The sequence below is a fragment of the Squalius cephalus genome, assembly GCF_949319135.1.
Source record: "Squalius cephalus genome assembly, chromosome: 25".
Lineage (NCBI taxonomy): Eukaryota > Metazoa > Chordata > Actinopteri > Cypriniformes > Leuciscidae > Squalius > Squalius cephalus.
The window spans coordinates 4,116,539-4,137,364 of NC_137146.1; the positions used below are offsets into that span (position 1 = coordinate 4,116,539).

Consider the following 20,826-nt stretch of genomic DNA (forward strand, 5'->3'; position numbering starts at 1 on the left):
TTACATGTTGCTGGCAGATCCGTCGGGAAATTGTGATTGACTGATTTAATCAAGTTTAACTATGCTGGAATCCGAAGGAAGCTTATGCAGACTGTCTTCTTCCACAAACAGGCACGCACAATATTTAGTAAACAGCATGTTTATTGCTTGGAAGTAGCTCGATCCGGTTTAGCAATCATCATGTCGTCCTATGTTATTTAGCAAGTTTGGGCGAATCGGTGGGCGGGGCTAAACAGGCCGTGTTGAAGTAGGCGTTGATCTTCTTTTGTGGAGGCGGTGTTTTATCCTCTTTGACGTCATAGTTCCCCACTTTGAAAAACGAGTCGTTTGCTGAGCCTGGTGTCTATAAAAGCTTTTATTGGACTAACAAGGTAGTTTTCAGTTCTGAAACTTACAGGATATTATTATAGTATGATGATCTCTTATATGTCAAAAGCTCAAGGAAAATTTGATTTCTCAGTTCATCACCCCTTTAAAATTATTTAGTCAAGGTTTCTTACAGCCATAATTAAGTTTTTCATGACCATTTTCAACTTGTTGCATTTCTGCAGTTTAGTTTCAAAAAATGATCTTGGTCGACTTTCATTGTGAGCATCAAACTTGTAATTCAAAAGAGCAAAATCCTGTTTTCCATTATATGGTCCCTTTAAGAATGGTCTTTTCTGTACCTGTGTAACGAGGACGCTCAGCTGACTGCCGCTGGCGTTGCATTTGACTGATCTCAGAGCGCCCAGGTCAGGAATGAGCTCACAGAGGTTCTTTGTGACACCCAATGGTTTGGCCTCCCTGTGCACAAAAACACACACACATTATACACTCATATACATTTACACGTTTGTGTAGAACTGAGTGTGTGTGCTTACCTGCGTGTGAGGTTAAAGACTCTGACGTGAGACGTATCTGTTCCCACAGCCAGGTGAGACCCACACACACTCAGCAGTGTCGGGTTTCCTTCCACTTCAGAAAACACCAGCAACTGTTTCACTGTGCCCTGGACACACACACATACACTTAAGAAACACAAACTTGGAAATGTGAACATTCACTGTGTACAATGTGTATTTTCATATGTTAAAGAATGTGGACGTGAGTGTAGAGTTTGTGTGCATAAGTGTGTTTAAGAACATCACTTCTGTGTGTGTGTGTGTGTGTGTGTGTACCTGTGGTGTGCGGATCTGGACGCGGTTGGGTTCTATGGTATAAATGTTTTCATCATGTAACGCAAGAGCAGCAGACTCACACTGGAAAGAACCTGATAAAAAAAAAAAAAACAGAATTCATCAGAAAATGACTCTAGTACTGACAGATTCTGTGGTGCTGCACATCTGCCATGTGGTATTAGTACCTGTGCTGTGCAGTGTTTGTCCTGATGGCTCATACACTGTGATACATTTCCCATTCCACACCGCAACCAGATCCTGAAGAAACACAAATAATGTTGAATTATTTTTATTTTTGCATATAAATACATATTAAATATAATAAATTTATATTTTTTTTATTTTATATATACATTTATTTTCTTGTTCTGCAAAATTGTGGAAATAAATTTCACTGATCTGGCATTAAAAAAGACTGAGTCTACAATCATCATCATATCATCTTGTGAACAATGATGCTGACTCTTGAATGTTTATGGTAGTCATTACAATATGTTTGCAGAATGAGGTGATAATTAGAACGAGGAAAGACTAGAAAAGGGATTTGTACCTTGGTGACTTGCACGGCTCTGATGTGTGTGTCTGTGTGGAAGGTGATGTGTGTGTTGGTGTTGAAGTTGGCCAGGCTGAGCTGTGTTGGTGTGAGCTGCACTGCTGCTATCTGCTGGCTGTAATGAGAACACATCACATGTTCTGACAGAATCACCACACAGCTGCTGCTGCAGACGGCCAACAGATGAGAGCTCGAGCCCCACTGCAGACAGACAGACACGGGAGAGAGACTTCAGACATGCTAGTAATTCATGTTATATTTATAATGAGTTTATATACATTATTGTTTTTTTTAACAGGAAATATCCCTGAATACACCTCAGAAGGATGCTGTACCTGAAGATGTGAGATGTTCCCTTCCACCTCTGCTGGTGTCTGGAGTTTCCACTGTGTTTTTGTGTCACCTTTCTGATCACTCACCGTCACCATGTGCCACAGAGCAACACGACCCATGCTGGTACCTGCCGCAAGAACTTCTGCAAATGAAGATCAGATTAGTTCTGAATAAAAACACATAGCCTTGGCTTAAACATTTCCTTATCCCATTCAAATTAAACATACAAGGCTGCAAGTCAAGCATGTCAAAATGGTGAGCATAAAATCATGTTCACATTTACATCATATTTTATCTAAAGGTATACAGTGCATTTAAGCTATATGTTTTATCAGCACAAGCACACCCTGGGAATCAAACTAATGACCTTAGCGTTGCAAGTACAATGCTTTACCGGGTCATAAAGAACTCATTCTATCAAATATGATATTTCTGTGATTTTTTTTCAGTACAAATATCTAAATATCTTTAAAACAAGACATAAAATAAACTGAAAGATAAACTAAACTACCTAATATTTTTTTCTTGTTTTATCAAAACATTTATCCAAATTTTGTATATCTAACACAATATACAAAAAAACACAGAAACACAGATTAGTTTCTGCATAACTAATCTATTTGCAAATGGGGTAAAAACATTAAACGTAATTAATTATACACTACTGTTCAAAAGTTTTAATGTTTTTGAAAGAAGTCTCTTCTGCTCATCAAGGCTGCATTTACTTGATCCAAATACAGTAAAAACAGTAATATTGTGAAATATTATTACAATTAAATAACTTTTTTCTATTTCAATATTTTAAAATTTTATTTTTTACAGTGTCACATGATCCTTCAGAAATCATTCTAATATGATGATTTGCTGCTCAATGAAAATGTATTATTATTATCAATGTTGAAAACAGTTCTGTGCAATTTTTTTCAACATTATTTTAATGAATAGACAGTTCAAAAGAATAGCATTGAAGCTTTTGAATCCTTGTGGAATAAAAGTATTCACTTCTTTCCAAAAATGTTTTTTTATTACAATTCTTCCTGACCCCAAACTTTTGAACGGTAGTGTATAATGTTACAAAAGCTTTACTTTCTATTTCAGATAAGTGATATATAGAGATAGAGTTGTCACAGTGAAAGTCTTACGTTTAGAAATGCAAAAGGACACACAGTTGAGCAGCTCTCCTTTCTCAAAGCCCAGAGACTCATCCAGTGACAGAGCGTAATGATCGTCCAACTCCACATCCCACAACCTACACACACACACACAAACACACACACACACACACACCATCATCAGAACACTAAGAACATTTCAGGGCATCTGTTGAGAAACTATGAAATACTTTTATATACACTGTAAAACCAAACACAGAAGACTAAAATTTGATGATAACCTGATGTGTTGTTCTCCTGATGCTGTGATGAGCAAACCGTTTTCTGTCCACACAATGTCTGTGTGCTGCCCACCTCTGCTACTGAGCTTCACCTGCACACACACCAGGGTTATTATAGTTAACTAAAACTGAAATATAATATATTTTAAAAAAATGTATTTTAAACTTAAAACTTATTATTGAGATTAAAATAACACTAACACACACACACATTTATCTCAGCAATCTGATGTTTGTCTGGTTTTTGCGGCAGTATACTGATATCTGATTGGCTGTTACCTTACTGATCTCCTGAGTGAACCCTTCTGGCCCAACACTGAACTGAGAGAGCAGCAGAGATTCAGTCACCACGGCGAGAACGGCTCTCCTCTTAGAGTACCACATCTTCTGTACCGCACTGTCAACAGACAGCAACGTCACACTCCGCGCCTGCTCATCCACGCTGTACACGCTCCCTAAAACACACACACACACGGTTAGAACAAACCCAGAGCGACTGTCCATCATCATCAGTAAACGTCCTGTGTCTCTCACCATCAGCTGCACTGATGTAGAAGGCCAGTCCTTCCTGTGATCCCAACGCAAACACTGCTCCTTTATTGCTCTTCTTCCAGTTAAACATGTCCAGAGCGCTTTCATCCCCGCTAACAGCAGCGCGGGCCAGCATCGCCACATCCCTACAGAAATATTCAAATACACACAGTAGGATTTTTATAACGGATAGATACTTTCTTACCAAAGCAACTAACAATAAGAAGTGGATACACAGTGTAACAAACCTTGTGAAAAAGAGGTAAACTGTAGCATACTTTTAAAAAGAGTACTTCTAACAGAAATAATATACTTAATGTAATGTTTTCAGACACTCAATTGAATGTTACTTGCAATTAAATGAAGACGTATTATAGTTTGCAATTTGCATTTATATAAAATGGAATTAGCTGAAATTTAGATGGCTTTTTGACCCACTTAAGTAGCACTTAAGTCTATCTTCATGTGTAATTACATAGTTACTTATATTGCTTTTGAAATATGGTTAAAGTGTACAGCAGAATATACTGAAAAGCATTTAAGGTTAACTAAAATATATTTGAATGTCATTCCAATTAAAACTTGTCTGTCATGTATTAAAATATTTTTGTAATGGCACATTTGTATGATCAAGTTGCAATTTAGTACATTGACAATATATTAACTTTAAATGTAATATCAAAAAACACAGTTACAATTATAATCAAGTACTTTACATGTGCTTTATGTTAGTCAATGCATTTAAATAAAAGCATGACAAAAAGATTATTAAAACATAATCATTTAAAATGTACTTTTAAAAAGTGCACTTTGTAATAATTGTCAAATGAAAACTTTTACTTTAAAGTGTACTTAAGTCATGAAAGTGTAGTCTAAGTACATGGAGGGACAGAAAGCTCTCAGATTGCATTAAAAAGATCTTCATTTGTGTTCTGAAGATTGGAATGACATGTAAACTAACCCCTTAAGTGGCCTTTTATTTCATTAATATTATATTATCTGCAAGTACAGTTTTTTTTTAATGCATGTTTAAGGTACACAGCAAGTGCACATTCAATACATTCAAGTGCACTTCTTTTGCACAAGAGAAAACTAAGGTCAAAGATCTAGTCAGTTCACAGTAATGATTCACATGCAATTTAAAGGAGCTGTATGTAAGAAATCTATTTCAATTAATCATAAAATGGCCCTGATGTGTCAATAGACATTAAGAAATCATGTTCATTTCAAATACTTATATCACTGACAACAGTAGTATGGCTAGGATATTGTCATTTAAAAAGTGGACTTGCAGCCCTCAACTGATGTTGATGTTGTCATTTTGTGTTTTGGCCTGACGCGCCTCCCTCCACCTATCTACCAATCACGAAGTCAGTAGTGTTTCGGGATACGGGTTGCCAGCTTTGCTCTAACCTACCCTAACTCTAGTCGGATAAAAATGTCTAACGTTACTAAATCAAAAAGACCTCGTTATAATTCAGAAATTCGTCGTGACAAAGTCCGAAATAAAACCAGAATTTGTATTGGAGATGCTTTTGAAAGATGGAGACGGCTGAAAACGGAGAAGAATTTGAACACAGACACCAACGTTGCTAATTTTCTCCTGGACAGGTAAGATTCATCTATGCTTGGCTAACTTGTACTTGTTGTCAATGGACATTTCATATATTCATGACAGTCGAACAAAGTTATGCATGTTCGTGCAAAGTAACGTAACATTAGCTCACATGGACGTATGCTGACATTAGCAATGCATTAGGAGCCCGTTTCTCTGTCATTATGCTGAGACGCTGAGGAAAACAACATTAGCACGCCCATTATGGCAATTTGAAACGTAATTGAGACAGAAGCCTAACTTTACCTCAGAAAAAATGATTCGTCATTCGTTCTTCACGTACAGTATATCGTGGACTAGTTACACATGCTGCAAGTTGACCTGTATGACCATTGAAGCAGCCTACGCTTCTGCTGAATCCTGCAGCTTATCTGGCAACCTCGAGTCAGGGGGTAGGGGGGAGGGGATACACCGCACTACAGTATTTTTAAAGTGATTGCAGTACCAGTTTTGGCCACAATCCTACATACGGTTCCTTTAATTGAATTACAAGTCAAACTTCCTCTCTAGTCCAGCTAGAACATTACTGACACTAAACTGTTCATGGTATTGATGTGGTTAAACGAGACTCACTCAGCAGGCGCTGTAGGTCTGAAGATGCAGCACGTCAGTGGTTTACTGTAGTCATGTTTAATCAGAGGAGATCCCTGCAGTTTCCCTCTGGCATCCACTCTCCACACCGCCATTACACCTGCCTGAAACATACACTCACTTTAGCATTTATTACATTATATATATTTAAATATACGTATGCAATGGAGGTGAATGTGTGTGACCTGATCCCCCGTGACCAGTCTGCTGCCGTTACTGCTCCACTCCAGCACTGTGATGCAGGCGGTGTGTGTGTTGTTGGGCAGGGGTGTGTGTTCTCCGGAGGGGTGTGAGAGGAGAATGGTCTCGCCCGTCTCCCACCCCACCGCCAGCAGGGGTTTAGTCGGGTGCCACTGCAACAACGAAGGGCTGAATCCCCGTTCCACATGACACAGCTCAACATGCTCTCCCTAATGACACAAACAGACACACAGAGATTACGGAGCACTTTAAAACTCAGCGTCATCACTGATACTATTTCATAAAAAAATTTTGAACCTTTATTATAAAATAAAACATTCAAATCGAAAAGAGCAATCTCTGGTTCACTACTAAATATTACGTTAACTATTTATTTAGTTAGGTTAGGTCTGAAATAATAAAACAATACATTCACTACTAATCAAAAGTTTGGATTATTCAAGATTTTTTTATGTTTTTGATAGAAGTCTCTCATGCTCACCAAGGCTGCATTTATTTAATCAAAAATACAGTAAATACAGTAGAAATGTGAAATATTATTACAATTTAAAATAACTGTTTTCTATGTGAATATATTATAAAGTGTAATTTATTCCTGTGATCAAAGCTAAATTTTCAGCATCATTACTCCAGTCTTCAGTGTCACATGATCCTTCAGAAATCATTCTAATATGATGATTTGATGCTCAAGAAACATTTATTATCAATGTTAAAAACAGTTGTTGTGCTACTTGATGTTTTTATGGAAACTGTGATATATTTTTCTCAGGATTCTTTGATGAATAGAAAGTACAAAAAACTGCATTTATTTCCAAAAATAATCTTTTGTAACACTATAAATGTCTTTACTATCACTTTTCATCAATTTAATGGATCCTTCCTGTATTTCTTAAACATAACCCAAACTTTTTCATGTACATCACAGTTTTCACACACAAAAAAAAAAACTATTTTGATCACAGGAATAAATTACATCTTAAAAAATATTCACAAAACAGTTATTTAAACTGCAATAATTTTTTACATTTTTGATCAAATAAATCTAGTACATTTACCATGGTATGGTATTTTGATACATACTGTGTGTTTACCATATCCATACACAGTGGTATTTAAATGGTTCTGTAGTGTACGTAACATAATGTTTTCTTTATGGTAGTATCTTTCAAAAACATAAAAAACTCTAAAGGACCAAAACTTTTAAACAGCTGTGTATTTACTGTATTGCTGAAAACGTGCATTATTGTTTAGTTTATAAAGTTGTCTGAGTATTGCAGAGAATGCATGAACAAGCAGTGCGAGTGTGTGTGCAGAGATCATCTCACACCTGTTGCAGGTAAAGATCCACACAGCCTCCGCTGGAGGCATTCACAGAGCCCACGGCCAGCACACACACACTGGAGTGCCATGAGATGAGGACCGCTGCTCCACTGCTGTCAGGGGCCTCCACACGGTGATCAAAATACACAGCCATGACTTACAGATCTACAAAAATAATGATTAGCCTGTATTAATATCATAAAGCACATCTTACAGCAGTCATCTGCTATTGATAATATTAACTGAGAACCTAAATATGACAGCTACTACATCTCTAGATGGTTTAAATTGAAAAGTACTGTGGTGGTACTATGGTAAAGTGAAGGAATCAGATGATACCATGGTATTTTGGTACATACTGTGTTTACCATATCCATACACATCCGTATTTAAATGGTAATGTAGTGTACTTAACATGGTTTCTTTATGGTAGTATCCAAAAACATAATATTAGCATGTTACTATGAGCAAAACATGGTATTTCTAACGTTACATAGGTGTGACTCCTCAAAGTTAACGGTTTGCTGCTTTGATAAAGTTGTAGATAAGATGCATTTCTACAGCTGGGGAAACTATTGTGGAGATATCTTGTGCTTTTTTTAATGTCATTGGCGAAATGTAATGCAGAATGTTGTTTACATGTGTTTAATGTTAGTAAATCTACCGCTAGCTGTGTTAGCTAATCCACACCGAGGCCTGCCGCTTTAAAAACGCTTCAGATAACGACTGTTTAAATAATTTACCTGAGACCTCTTCCGCTCAGCACTGCCGTTATGACCGTGTGTTTTTCGCGCAGCATATGTATGATTTTGACAATAAAAAATGAAATTAGCCCTTCGAGGTTTACGACGCGCCTTTAGCCGTGAAGCGTCTTTTTCGGTTGCCCAGACAACGCCAAGAGGAAGAAGCGCGAGGGGGTGGGGCTAAACGCGTGTGTTGCGTCTCAACCAATGAGGTGAAGCAGGTATAATGGCTAATTGTTATTGTGGTTTCAGCACATGTGATTCGGAGTCAGAACAAATCTAATCGGATTCGGAGGGCATTAGGGTAACCAGGAGATTAGACATCACCAGAGTGAATTTGAGTGACAACAAAGTCGTCCTGTGTGAAATAGTGGAGAGTTACAGATTTCAGTAACTTGTTAGGCTGTTGTCGGATTTGCTGACCCTGCTGTATGACTGTTGCTTTTCACATCAGAGCTAAATGTATGGGATCAATATCCCGTCTAAAATATTGCAGCCACGGATCAAAAAATAATAAGTGTGAATCAAAAATTTAAAAACACATGTAAAAATATATTGCACAAACTGAAAAAAATAATGCAAAATGATCAGAATAGCAAACAACGTGCTCACGGATCAAAATATAATAAGCATGAATCAAGAAATAACAAGCATGAATAAAAACTTTAAACGCATTAAAAGTTATTGGTCATGCTTTCTTAAAAAGTATATTTTCCTTTGGTTTTATTACTCTGTACTTTGTGCTCTCTTGCATTTTCTGCTCATATTTTACTCTTTTGTACGCTTGTTTTTTAAACTTACTTATACTTGACCATTTTAATGTATTTCATGTATAAATAACAATCAGAAAAGTAAAACACAAACAGAAAAAAAAATACAATTATGACAGAGCAAGCAATAGCACTCAGAAAGCTTCTCTAATTTCTTGAGGTACATTAGCCGGTTTGAATAAAAAAAAAAAAAAAAAAAAAAAAATCTGATTTAATTTCATATTCTTATTGCATTCATACTGCGGGGTCCAGAAGTATGAGATCACAATTGAAAATGCCTTAATTTTACATTCTTTTCTAATTATTTTTCTTTTTCCATCAGCACTGGAGCTCAGCTACATGAACAAAACCTGATGATCGTGTGTTCAATCATGATTTGAGAATATTTCAAACAGCATTTTGAGCTTCAGCAAGAACATCTGACCTTCTGATCTAGAAATCTGAGCACTGTTTTACCATTTATAAAGCAATTATGGAAATTTTTCCCTAAAAAGCACAGCACAAAATGTAAATAGATTTGAGGGCAGAAGTATTAATGTCCATAAAGAGTTCTTTATTTTACAGTCACTAAAACGTTAAAATGAAATCCAAAGAGCAATGTCACATAAATTATGGATGCATCAGGTCAGAATCATAAAATCTTCCAGATCTTCACAACTCCAGACAAGTGTGTGATATTATCAGCATCTCTAGAACAAATTCCCCTGTTATTCTTGCCACGAGCGATAATATATCTGAGGCATCAGAAGCAGAGAGATGAAACACAAGTCATGTTTCCGTATCTGGGATCTGCAGCTGAGATTTGAGGTTTTTGTCCAACAGTATTAAACTCTGTACCGCCAAACTCCTGCAGTCTGCGTCACAATCATTCTCTGCCACATCTGTACACAGTAACACATTTATTATAACATAAAAATACTCACACATATAAAGAGTCATAAAAACCATCTCTACCTGCTAGCCAGGCTCTGGTCTCCATCAGGTCGTCACCGAGCTCGGTGAGTAAGTTCTCACTGGGCATGCTCAGAAACACAGCACACACTGCAAACATAACACCCCTCCTCACCATCCTACAGTTAAAGCAAGAGAGAGCATGAGATGACATGCATATGCTTATAATATAATGCATACTGGAACACAAACTTACTGGTCAGTGTGGAAGCGCACAACCCAAACAAAATCCAGCAGAGCTCTGCCCATTTGAGATGCAACCTGACAAAAAGACGCCAATGATTATATGAAGGATATATCGCTCATAATAGGGTTGCATGAAATCAAAATCAAAATTTGATCCAAATTGCATTTTAAAGAGACCATATTAGGCCCTTTTCCAAAGTCTTGATTTTGTTTTTGGGCTCTACTAAAATAAGTTTCATGATTGAATGTACAAAAAACAATTACTAAATAAAAACACTACACTCTGAGACACTGAAAACACGGGCGGATCATGTGTAAAACACAGCGCCACGCTTCACTGTGAAAGACGCAGTGCATATACTGTATTTCATTAAGTTGCAGCCTTTGCAATTTGATAATCACTCTAAATCCATATTGCCATTTTGGTTTTATTTCAATTAATTATACAGCCCTAACATTCATTTATTTAATTAGCATTCTATAATACTGCTCATAATATTTCTTCGGTAAGTGTACTGTGCACGGCATGCTAATCTTTTTTTATGCATGGAAAACCCTATCGTTTACCAAAAGGTGCAGTGAATATTAACATAGCATACTATGTTGGAAGACTGTATCCCACAATGCAATGTGCTTGATCTTCCTAAATAATTGCATTCATTTCCAAAATGATAACTGGAGAGATGTTGGAAGATTGTATCCTGTAGCTTGTTCCTACTTCCTAGCGCATTTTCTCATGGGCGGAAAATATTCTCTGGGCGGGCAAAGCAGAGACAGGGGAGGTAACATTTCTCCTTATGACGTCATAAAGAGGAGATTCAAGATCAGCGCGTATGAGCCTCCATTTTCTCAAAGGCAGAGAAAGATAGCAAAAGCTCGATTTACACCGATTGAAATTTCTAGAAACTTGGGGACCATATACAGGCTAGGGGAACTCATATTAATGTTAAAAAACCTCAGAAAGTGAAAATTTCATGTCATGGGACCTTTAAGTGTGCACATATTGTGTAATACATATTGTGTTTGTGTATGCTTTTACAGGTGCATTGATGGCCAGGTGCATGAGCAGCCCAAGTGTGTGCAGCAACCTTCCTAGCACCAGGTGATCACTCCCCAAAAGGTCAAAGGTCACCTGCGACCTATAAGAGACATGAAATCATTGCGATAATGCTCGTTTATTTAGCACTATTCTAGATCATTGTCACATGGTTAGTCACCACTAAGAGACCTGTCATAGTTCCTGAGCAGCGGGAAGAAGAAAAATCCAGCGACTGGAGCATAACAGTTGGGAACAGCTTGGACGGGTTGAGTCCCACCCTGAGCAGAACAAGCACAACACATTATTAGACATCAAATCGCTGTTGATGTGTAATAAGCACATTTCTGAGGCTGTCTCACTTTGCTAATTCGTCTGGTTTTGCTCTGGATCCGTTTTTCCACGATCTGCCGCCAGTGTGTGATGTCATCACATCGCTCTATAGCTGCTACTGCAGTGATTGGCTGAGCTCCAGTGTGCTTATTCCTGATTGGTTCAGACAGTTCCTGGGCAGAGAGAGCAAGGACCTGGAAGAGTAGAGGTGTTCGTTTAGTTAGTTTAGGTTGCATTTAGAGTTGACAATCTTGTTCCATTACAATAAAATCTCTCAAGTTACCAATGACTTGTTGATGGCCTCTGATTCTGGAGCTACCTCACTTCTTATTCTTCTTGACCTTAGAGCTGCCTTCGATACTGTGGATCATGGTTTATTACTTACACGTCTGGAAAGTGTTTTTGGTGTGGCCGGGACAGTTTTAGACTGGTTTAAATCCTATTTTACTGATCGTTCCCATTTTATTTCGATGTGTGGCTTTAGGTCTGACACTTGCACGGTGCTTACTGGTGTTCCTCAGGGATCAGTTCTAGGCCCTCTACTCTTTACCATTTATCTATCTCCACTTGGGCATCTGCTGCGATCGCTTGGCCTTAATTATCACTTTTATGCTGACGATACCCAAATCTACATCCATTCTAAATCTGGTGAAGACATTGATGCTTGTTATCTTTCTGGCTGTATTTCTGAGATTAAAGCATGGATGAATAATAATTTTCTTTGCCTGAACAGCGGGAAAACTGAGATTATGCTTATAGGTTCCCGTCATCAAATTCGCAAAGCGGCTCCATTGTCCCTGTTTGTTGATGGCTCTGTTTTAGAGACTCATAGTAAGATGCGGAATCTTGGTGTAATTTTTGACTCCAGCCTCACTTTTGATTACTTTGTCCAGAGTACTGTGAAGGCATAGTTTTTCCACCTCAGAAATATTGCCAGACTACGCCCAATGCTAAACTTATCTGTCGCGGAAAAGCTGATTAATTCTTTTGTGGTCTCGCGGCTGGATTATTGTAATGCAGTTTTAACTGGAGTTTCTAAAACCACAATTAATAAACTGCAATATGTACAAAATTCTGCTGCACGGATCTTGAAGGGAGCTAGGAAATTTGACCATATTACTCCAGTTCTGAAGTCCTTACACTGGCTCCCGGTCAGGTTCCGTGTTGATTATAAAATCATGATGCTGACATACAAGGCATTACACGGCTTAGCTCCGCAATACTTATCTGGTTTATTAACCACTTACACCCCAAGTCGCCGACTGCGCTCCTCACAGTGTAATTTGTTAACTGTTCCACAAACGCACCTAAAATCTATGGGCGACAGGGCTTTTTCTGTCTATGCTCCTACACTTTGGAACTCTCTCCCCCCTGAACTTAGGGAAGCACAGACTTTTGGCATTTTTAAAGCTCTTCTCAAAACACATTTCTTTAAACTTGCATTTGAATGCTGATGTCTAATTGTGATTGTTAGTTATTTTTAAATTGCTGTTATTGTTTCTATTCATTTTTACTTGTAGTATTTTCCGGTGGACTGTGGTTTTATGTACAGCGCTTTGAGAAGCTGCTTTTAAAGGCGCTCTATAAAATAAAGTTTATTATTATTATTATTATTAAAAACAGAAATATTGTTAAATATTATTACAATTCAAAATAACTATTGTAGTATATTGTAAAAGGTAATTTATTCCTGTGATCAAAGCTGAATTTTCAGCATCATTACTCCAGTCCTCAGTTTCACATGATCCTTCAAAAATCATTCTGATATGATGATTTGCTTCTCAAGAAACTTTTTTGATTATTATCAATGTTGGAAACAATTGTGCTGCTCTCTCGATATAAGCAGCAGTAATTAAAATTAACCTAATCTAACATTTAACTATCATTGCAAACATGAATTATGAATAAATATGGCATTTTAGGATGAAAGTATGTCAGTTGTCTGTGTGCATTCATTTTGACATTAGTCTGACCTCCAGAATGTCCAGTCTCTGTCTCAAGTTGTAGTTGAGAGAGTAGAACTCTGTCGTCCAATAATCTACAACCTACAGAGAGGAAAAAAAGGTCACTTGCATCTGGATCTATGTAGCGCTGAGCTGATGTACTCGTCTGTCTGATGTCTTACTGGTTTAATGTCGGTAACAGTGAGGGCCACCATGGCGTTCTGCCGCAGCGAGTGGAAGCGCGGCGTGTTGAACCTGTCCTCCAGGTGGAGCAGCACTTTACTGAACTGAACACTGACCTATACCACACACACACAGACAAACCAGTGAGTAGTGAGATACACAAGAGTTTCAGTCATTAAAGTCTGCTGTGATGACCTCTGACCTCTTGTGTGGCCTTCACGTTCTTCCTAAGAAGAGAGTCCAACACTTGCAGACTGAGTTCAACCCGGTCAGCATCATCAGACGACATTAACGCTGCAAATAAAACATACGGCCGATACAATAACCGCAGAAAATATTCTCAGACAAAACGTGAATTACAACTAAGCAGTTCTTTGATTGCAGGGTTATTATCATCATGTGTGTGTGTGTGTGTGTGCATGTGTGTGTGGATATACATATATATATACACATACATATATATACATATATGTAGTTACATACATACATACACACACACACACACACACATACATACATACATATATATATATATATATATATATATATATATATATAAGATGAACAATAGTAGTAATAATAATAATAATAAATAAATAAATAAATAAACCTATAGTAATTTTTTTTTTTTTTTTTTTTTAATAATAAAATTGACAAAAGCACATAACAAAATTACTTAAAATTAAACTAAAAATAAATTGAAAACTGAATCTAATTTAAAACATTAATAAAAAACTATAAAAGTACATAAAAAATTCTACAATTATTTAGATTTTAGATCACCTTCCAGACAGTCCCTGACATAGCGGGGCGGAGATGATTCCTTCTTCTCCTGATCAGCTGACATGTCATATGGAGTCAGATCATCATCACTTAAAAAAGAATAGTGATGTCGTTTCAAGATAAGTGTTATGAGCGAGAAAGGTACAGTTCTCATGTGTTTTTTAAGGTAGTGTAGGTGTAGATGTAGATGTACCTGTCCAGTTCAGAATCACTCCCGCGACCCGGCTCTGATGTCACTGATCGACCCGCTGAACCCTCAACTTTGGGCTCTGGTTGAAGACTGGAACAAATTACAAGTCATACAGATGTCAGAAAATAAGTTACACTTGGTCAAAATTGCAAAACAGAGAAGTCGCATCAGTATGCAAGTCACATTTTATTATTATAACTTATGCCACTATAATTTATGCTTGTTTTATACTTGTATTGTTCTTTTGTGAATACCGTTAAATAAGATTTGTTGCAGAGTGAGGGGAGTTTAAGCTGCAGCACATTTCAGATTCAACTAATATACCAGAAAATATGGTAAAGTGAGGTGTGTGCTTTAACCTGCTGGAGGCATCAGGCTGATGTTCCTCGTTGTCCTCCTCAACAGATGCAGACTCCATCAATGACTTCAGCTCTCTGATCTCCTCATCCGGCTCATACTGGCACAGAACAACAGCTTAATTAGCATTACAACAGTCAAACGTTTCATTCCCTCTATGAACCACACAGGGAATGAAACGTTAATATATCTCAAGTTCACAGTTGTAATGATGGGCACATCTAAAACTTGCTGCAAATATGCAAGATGCTTTCAGGTTTGGTAGGGATCAGTAATTCATCATCAGAAGAGCTTTTCATTGGCTGTGTCTGAAATCGCCCGTATCCCCTTAAACAGGACACTATTAGAGAGGACAGTCATTTGCAGTGGTGTCCGAAACCATAGTAGATGTTATCGAGTGCACTCATTTAATCCCATAATGCACCTCAACAACGAGTGCACAACTGATGTACGCTCAATGGCTAGAGAATACCCATAATGCACTGAGAGAGTAGCGAGTCAATGAATGAATTCCCTCGTCTGACCAGAAGATGGCGCCGCAGCTGAAACATCCATCCACAGGTCTACTGCCAAACAGGTTAATTATGTTTAATTGCTTATTAAATTGGTTTATATATGCTAGTTTCAATGGTATAGTGCAAGATAAATCTTTTCATTACTTCTGGAGCTGCCAGTTTGCTATGTTTCAAATGATTATTAACAGCAAGAACAGACTATGGAAAAGCGGAAGCACTTCCAGCGCACTCAGTGTCCGAATTCACTCACTCGTTTTCATTCACTCCTTTAAGTGGACTATATTAGTGGAGTAATGTAGGGAATAGTGAATGAGATTATAGGGGGCGATTTCAAACAGTTTAAAAGTGTCTCACCTGAAATTTTAATTGTGATCCAGGTGTGTCTATTTTATGGCTAAGACACTCGCCCACGGCCATACCCATCCGACGAATACGCACAATATTGCTATCCAGACGACACTGGACACCTCCCAGCATGCACTGCAGCATCTCTGTTGAACAGAAAACCTCATAATACACTAGGACGGAGCAGTTAAAAGTCTGGTAAGTGGAAAAATATCTTTGTAAATAATTTGGATACAACTTTATTTGAGATCTACAAACACTTGTGCATTACCTTGTCGTAGTTCTTGTATTTCAGAATCGGTGAGTAAAGCCACACACAGCAGTAAAGCTTTACTGACGTACAGCTGCTGTTCCACAGACGTGTGTTTCACGGCACTGCTGTTACACCACACCTGACACACACTCCGAAGGACCTACACACACACACACACTTCTCATTAAGCAACTTCTTTTGCATTTCATACAAAAATGACTGATTAGCACAACTAACACGGTAGATCATCACACCTGTTTAAGCAGCATCCGGCGCTCGGGATCCAGAGCCAAATAACCAAGAACAGACTTTACCAACCGAGTCTGAGATCAAGGGTACGGGGAGAACAAGAGAGACAGGAAAAATAAGAAATGTCAATGTCCATGTCATGCAAATAAAGAACATCTTATTAATCTCATGCATATGTACACTATCGTTCAAACGTTTGTGGTCAGTGGCCTTTCAAGAAATGAATGCTTTCATTCAGCAAGGATGCATTAAATTGATCAAAAGTGACCGTAAAGACATTTATAATGTTACAAAATATTTCTATTTAAAATAAATGCTGTTCTTTTGAACTTTCTATTCATCAAAGAAAAATCTGAAACTGAAGAATGATTTCTGAAGGATCACGTGACATTGAAGACTGGAGTAATGATGCTGAAAATTCAGCTTTGATCACAAGAATAAATTATATTTTAAAATATATTACAATAGAAAACAGTTGTTTTGAATTGTAATAATATTTCACAATATTACTGTATTTTGATCAAAGAAATATAGCCTTGGTGAGCAGAAGAGACAATAAAAAAAATCTTAGCGACCCCAAACTTAAGTTATGCTTTCAAAATTGAGAAATGATGGTATCTGAATACTATGGTACTTTGATGTAAATATGAAGGTACTGAATACCATAATCATATACCATAGTATTTACATAGGATCAAATTACTATTATGATGGTGCCCAAAAACTAAAGTATTACTTTTTAGTAAAGGTTGTAAGATTTGAAAGAAGCATTCTTGTTTATTAATAATATGTTCTGCGGTTAGAGACATTTAATCTTTTCTGTTGCCACTCACTGGGTGCTGGTACTGCTGCAATAACAGTTTATGAGTGAGAACAAACTGAGCTTTCTTATTGGTCACCACCAGGTTTCCCATCAGCCTAGATGCAGCAGTGGCCCTGAAACACACATATGAGTTAGAGTCGACTAACAAACGAACAACTACTACATTCTGCTCTCTGGAATCAAGCACACTCTCTTACCCGCTGAGGCAGCGTATGAGTCCTGTGATGACACACTCCGTGCACCTCTCCGGAATGTTCTCCAGGAGTCTCTGCGTCACACGCTGCCACAGCGGGTCCACGCGGGTCAGAGACGAGAGCCGGGGGGCCAGTATTTCAAATACCTGAGCTACAAAAACATGCACACAGAAACTAATGCAGGTTGACATATAATTCAGTGGAAATATGAAAATAAATTAATTAGTTTCACCACAATCAGTGCAGCTAACCTACAAAAGTTAAAAAAAATAAACTTACAGCTGTATCCTTGAATACACACTTTTCCCAACACCTGAGCAACAAACTCGAGAGAGCAGTCCCGTCCCGCTATACCAGAGAGATACACACGAGTGAGGCAAAATAAGACGGATAGACAACAAATATGCATTCATATATGCAGTGGTCGCAATGACTCGTTAAAATATGCAGTGGTCGCAATGATGTGTTCAAATATGCAGTGGTTGCAATGACGCATTAAATATGCAGTGGTCGCATTAAAATATGCAGTGGTCGCAATGATGCATTAAAATATGCAGTGGTCGCAATGATGCATTAAAATATGCAGTGGTCGCAATGACGCATTAAAATATGCAGTGGTTGCAATGATGCATTAAAATATGCAGTGGTTGCAATGACGCATTAAAATATGCAGTGGTCGCAATGACGCATTAAAATATGCAGTGGTTGCAATGATGCATTAAAATATGCAGTGGTCGCAATGACGCATTAAAATATGCAGTGGTCGCAATGACGCATTAAAATATGCAGTGGTTGCAATGACGCAAAAATATGCAGTGGTCGCAATGACGCATTAAAATATGCAGTGGTCGCAATGATGCATTAAAATATGCAGTGGTTGCAATGACGCATTAAAATATGCAGTGGTTGCAATGATGCATTAAAATATGCAGTGGTTGCAATGACGCATTAAATATGCAGTGGTCGCAATGACGCATTAAAATATGCAGTGGTTGCAATGACGCATTAAAATATGCAGTGGTCGCAATGACGCATTAAAATATGCAGTGGTCGCAATGATGCATTAAAATATGCAGTGGTCGCATTAAAATATGCAGTGGTTGCAATGACGCATTAAAATATGCAGTGGTCGCATTAAAATATGCAGTGGTTGCAATGACGCATTAAAATATGCAGTGGTTGCAATGACGCATTAAAATATGCAGTGGTTGCAATGACGCATTAAAATATGCAGTGGTCGCAATGATGCATTAAAATATGCAGTGGTCGCATTAAAATATGCAGTGGTTGCAATGACGCATTAAAATATGCAGTGGTCGCATTAAAATATGCAGTGGTTGCAATGACGCATTAAAATATGCAGTGGTTGCAATGACGCATTAAAATATGCAGTGGTCACAATGACGCATTAAAATATTCAGTGGTCGCATTAAAATATGCAGTGGTCGCAATGACGCATTAAAATATGCAGTGGTCGCAATGACGCATTAAAATATGCAGTGGTCGCATTAAAATATGCAGTGGTCGCAATGACGCATTAAAATATGTGTTCCTTCTTTTCTTTAGAAGTATCTCCGCCCTGAACATGTGATACCTCTGAGAGCGTGGCATGTCTTCTCCAGTGTGTCCAGTATGCTGGCGGCCAGCAGTGGGTAGTACTGCTGTGGCAGGAAGGCGTCAGGTGTGTTTGTGTGCAGATGGTTGGAGGTGATGGAGGGTAAAGCTGCAAGGTGGCCAATGATGATCTCTCTCAGCTGAGGAGTGTCTGCATAGGAACCACCTCCCTCACATCTGGACCACAGCAACACCTGGAGACGACCAGCAGAGAGGAACTTCTCCAGTACAGACACACATCGCTCCAGACCCGCACTCTCACTGTGTGTACGAGACAGAACACATCATGAGTATATCATTTACACCTGTCCATCAAAGGCAAATGTATGACTAATTAATAAATAATAAAGAATATCTTAGACAGATGGATAGATGGGTAGACCAATAGGACAGACAAATGATAGACAGATAGATAGATAGATAGATACTGATGTCTCTCACACACACCCTGTGGAGCTGATGGTGTCCAGCAGAAGCAGGAGTGTTTGGTCCGGTGGACCCCTGAGGAACATCTCATCCCAGAGCTTCTTGATCTCCTCATCATCATCACGTGATCTGTTGAACCAGTGCGAGCTCTGCGCGCTCACCAGCACCTGAAGCGCGCGAGTGTAGTGTAGGCGCGTGAACTCGTCGTCCTCCAGGTAGTGCGTGAGTGTGCGCAGCGCGTGCACGATCTCCCCGGAGTCTCGTGAGCTGGAGAGAGTCCTCAAACACGAGCACACCTGCAGTCGCACCTCGGACCCCATGACGTCACGGAACCGAGGTCCAGTTTAATGCAGCATCACTTTGACAACATAATATACAAAATGTCACTGTGTGCATTTGGCAGGTGGACTCATATCCTGATCATTCTAACCTCTATGTCAAATAATCATTTAAATTAACAAATAAGATGAAACCATTGATTTACATTAAGTTAAGAATCAGCTGCAGAACTACAATCCTCATATAGAATAACCAAATTCACCCTTTATGAATAGCGAAATGTAATATAAATTATATAGTTAAAGCTCCTCTTGCCTTCAGTTTGTCGAAGGTTTAAAGTCATTCAGATATAGCAAAATATGAAATAACTCGCAGCATCAGTCGTGTTGACAAACCCATGTGATTGCGCTCTAGTATGTGTCCGTGTAGATGCAGATAGCCAGAACAAAGGTTCCTATCGGAAACCATTTATTCCATAATAGTTCACTAGATGGTGCAACAGGGCATGTTAACCTTCTTTAAACCACATCACGAAATGGACTATAAATCTTTTTGAAATAAATGTTGCATGCCAATTCATTGTTAATAAAAGAATAAATCGTTTATGTTATATTGTTTAACTTATTTGCTGGAAAGCACTTCGTTCAACGGCTGTTGTTTTAAATGTGCTATAAATGCATTTGCAAAGTTTAACAACAATAAGTAAATCAATCCTTATAAAAACATATTTGATCTCCCAAAAACTGAACAGCACTTCAAAATAATCCCTTTTTCATTTCTACAAAATAAGAGGAATCATAAAAACTGCATGTTATTTTTTATTTAGTACTGTCCCGAATAAGATAGTTTAAAAGATGTCTTGTGGTCTACATGTAAACATCATTTATGTAAAATATCTTCAGGACTGTACTAAATAAAAAATAACACGTAGCCTATGTTTTTATGATCCCTCTTAC

At 38.0% G+C, this 20,826-nt stretch overlaps 2 protein-coding genes across 3 annotated transcripts in view; both read right to left on the minus strand.

The window, feature by feature from the left end:
* ift140 (intraflagellar transport 140 homolog (Chlamydomonas)) overlaps positions 1–8,593 on the minus strand; it is a 33,326-nt gene extending 24,733 nt beyond the window's left edge. Inside the window, exons 1-14 of the mRNA XM_079862835.1 lie at positions 8,441–8,593; positions 7,705–7,862; positions 6,362–6,586; positions 6,159–6,280; positions 3,974–4,116; positions 3,719–3,894; positions 3,440–3,531; positions 3,189–3,295; positions 2,049–2,188; positions 1,711–1,914; positions 1,346–1,418; positions 1,161–1,252; positions 864–991; positions 669–786 (exon numbers count right to left, since the gene is read on the minus strand). Coding sequence (XP_079718961.1) covers positions 669–786; positions 864–991; positions 1,161–1,252; positions 1,346–1,418; positions 1,711–1,914; positions 2,049–2,188; positions 3,189–3,295; positions 3,440–3,531; positions 3,719–3,894; positions 3,974–4,116; positions 6,159–6,280; positions 6,362–6,586; positions 7,705–7,851 — 1,767 coding nt within the window. The 5' untranslated portion in view covers positions 7,852–7,862; positions 8,441–8,593. The remainder of the gene's footprint in view (positions 1–668; positions 787–863; positions 992–1,160; positions 1,253–1,345; positions 1,419–1,710; positions 1,915–2,048; positions 2,189–3,188; positions 3,296–3,439; positions 3,532–3,718; positions 3,895–3,973; positions 4,117–6,158; positions 6,281–6,361; positions 6,587–7,704; positions 7,863–8,440) is intronic.
* Positions 8,594–9,742: 1,149 nt separating this feature from the next.
* Positions 9,743–20,295, minus strand: telo2 (TEL2, telomere maintenance 2, homolog). 2 transcript variants are annotated; one of them, XR_013820148.1, is made up of 21 exons: positions 20,186–20,295; positions 19,613–19,949; positions 19,146–19,426; positions 17,831–17,899; positions 17,555–17,702; positions 17,368–17,470; positions 16,540–16,608; positions 16,304–16,445; positions 16,042–16,178; positions 15,175–15,272; positions 14,819–14,905; positions 14,626–14,714; positions 14,045–14,136; positions 13,842–13,958; positions 13,690–13,761; positions 11,746–11,910; positions 11,576–11,664; positions 11,334–11,486; positions 10,358–11,061; positions 10,165–10,280; positions 9,743–10,091 (listed from the first exon to the last, which is right to left on the minus strand). XR_013820148.1 is itself a non-coding variant. In XM_079862836.1 (21 exons), exons 2-21 carry the CDS (start codon positions 19,909–19,911, stop codon positions 9,979–9,981), a joined length of 2,451 nt encoding a protein of 816 aa, XP_079718962.1. In that variant the 5' UTR covers positions 19,912–19,949; positions 20,186–20,293; the 3' UTR covers positions 9,743–9,978. The 2 variants fall into 2 exon arrangements, 1 of the variants encoding a protein (XP_079718962.1); XM_079862836.1 differs by having other exon boundaries at positions 10,358–10,422; positions 11,387–11,486; positions 20,186–20,293.
* Between the last annotated feature and the right edge of the window lie 531 nt (positions 20,296–20,826).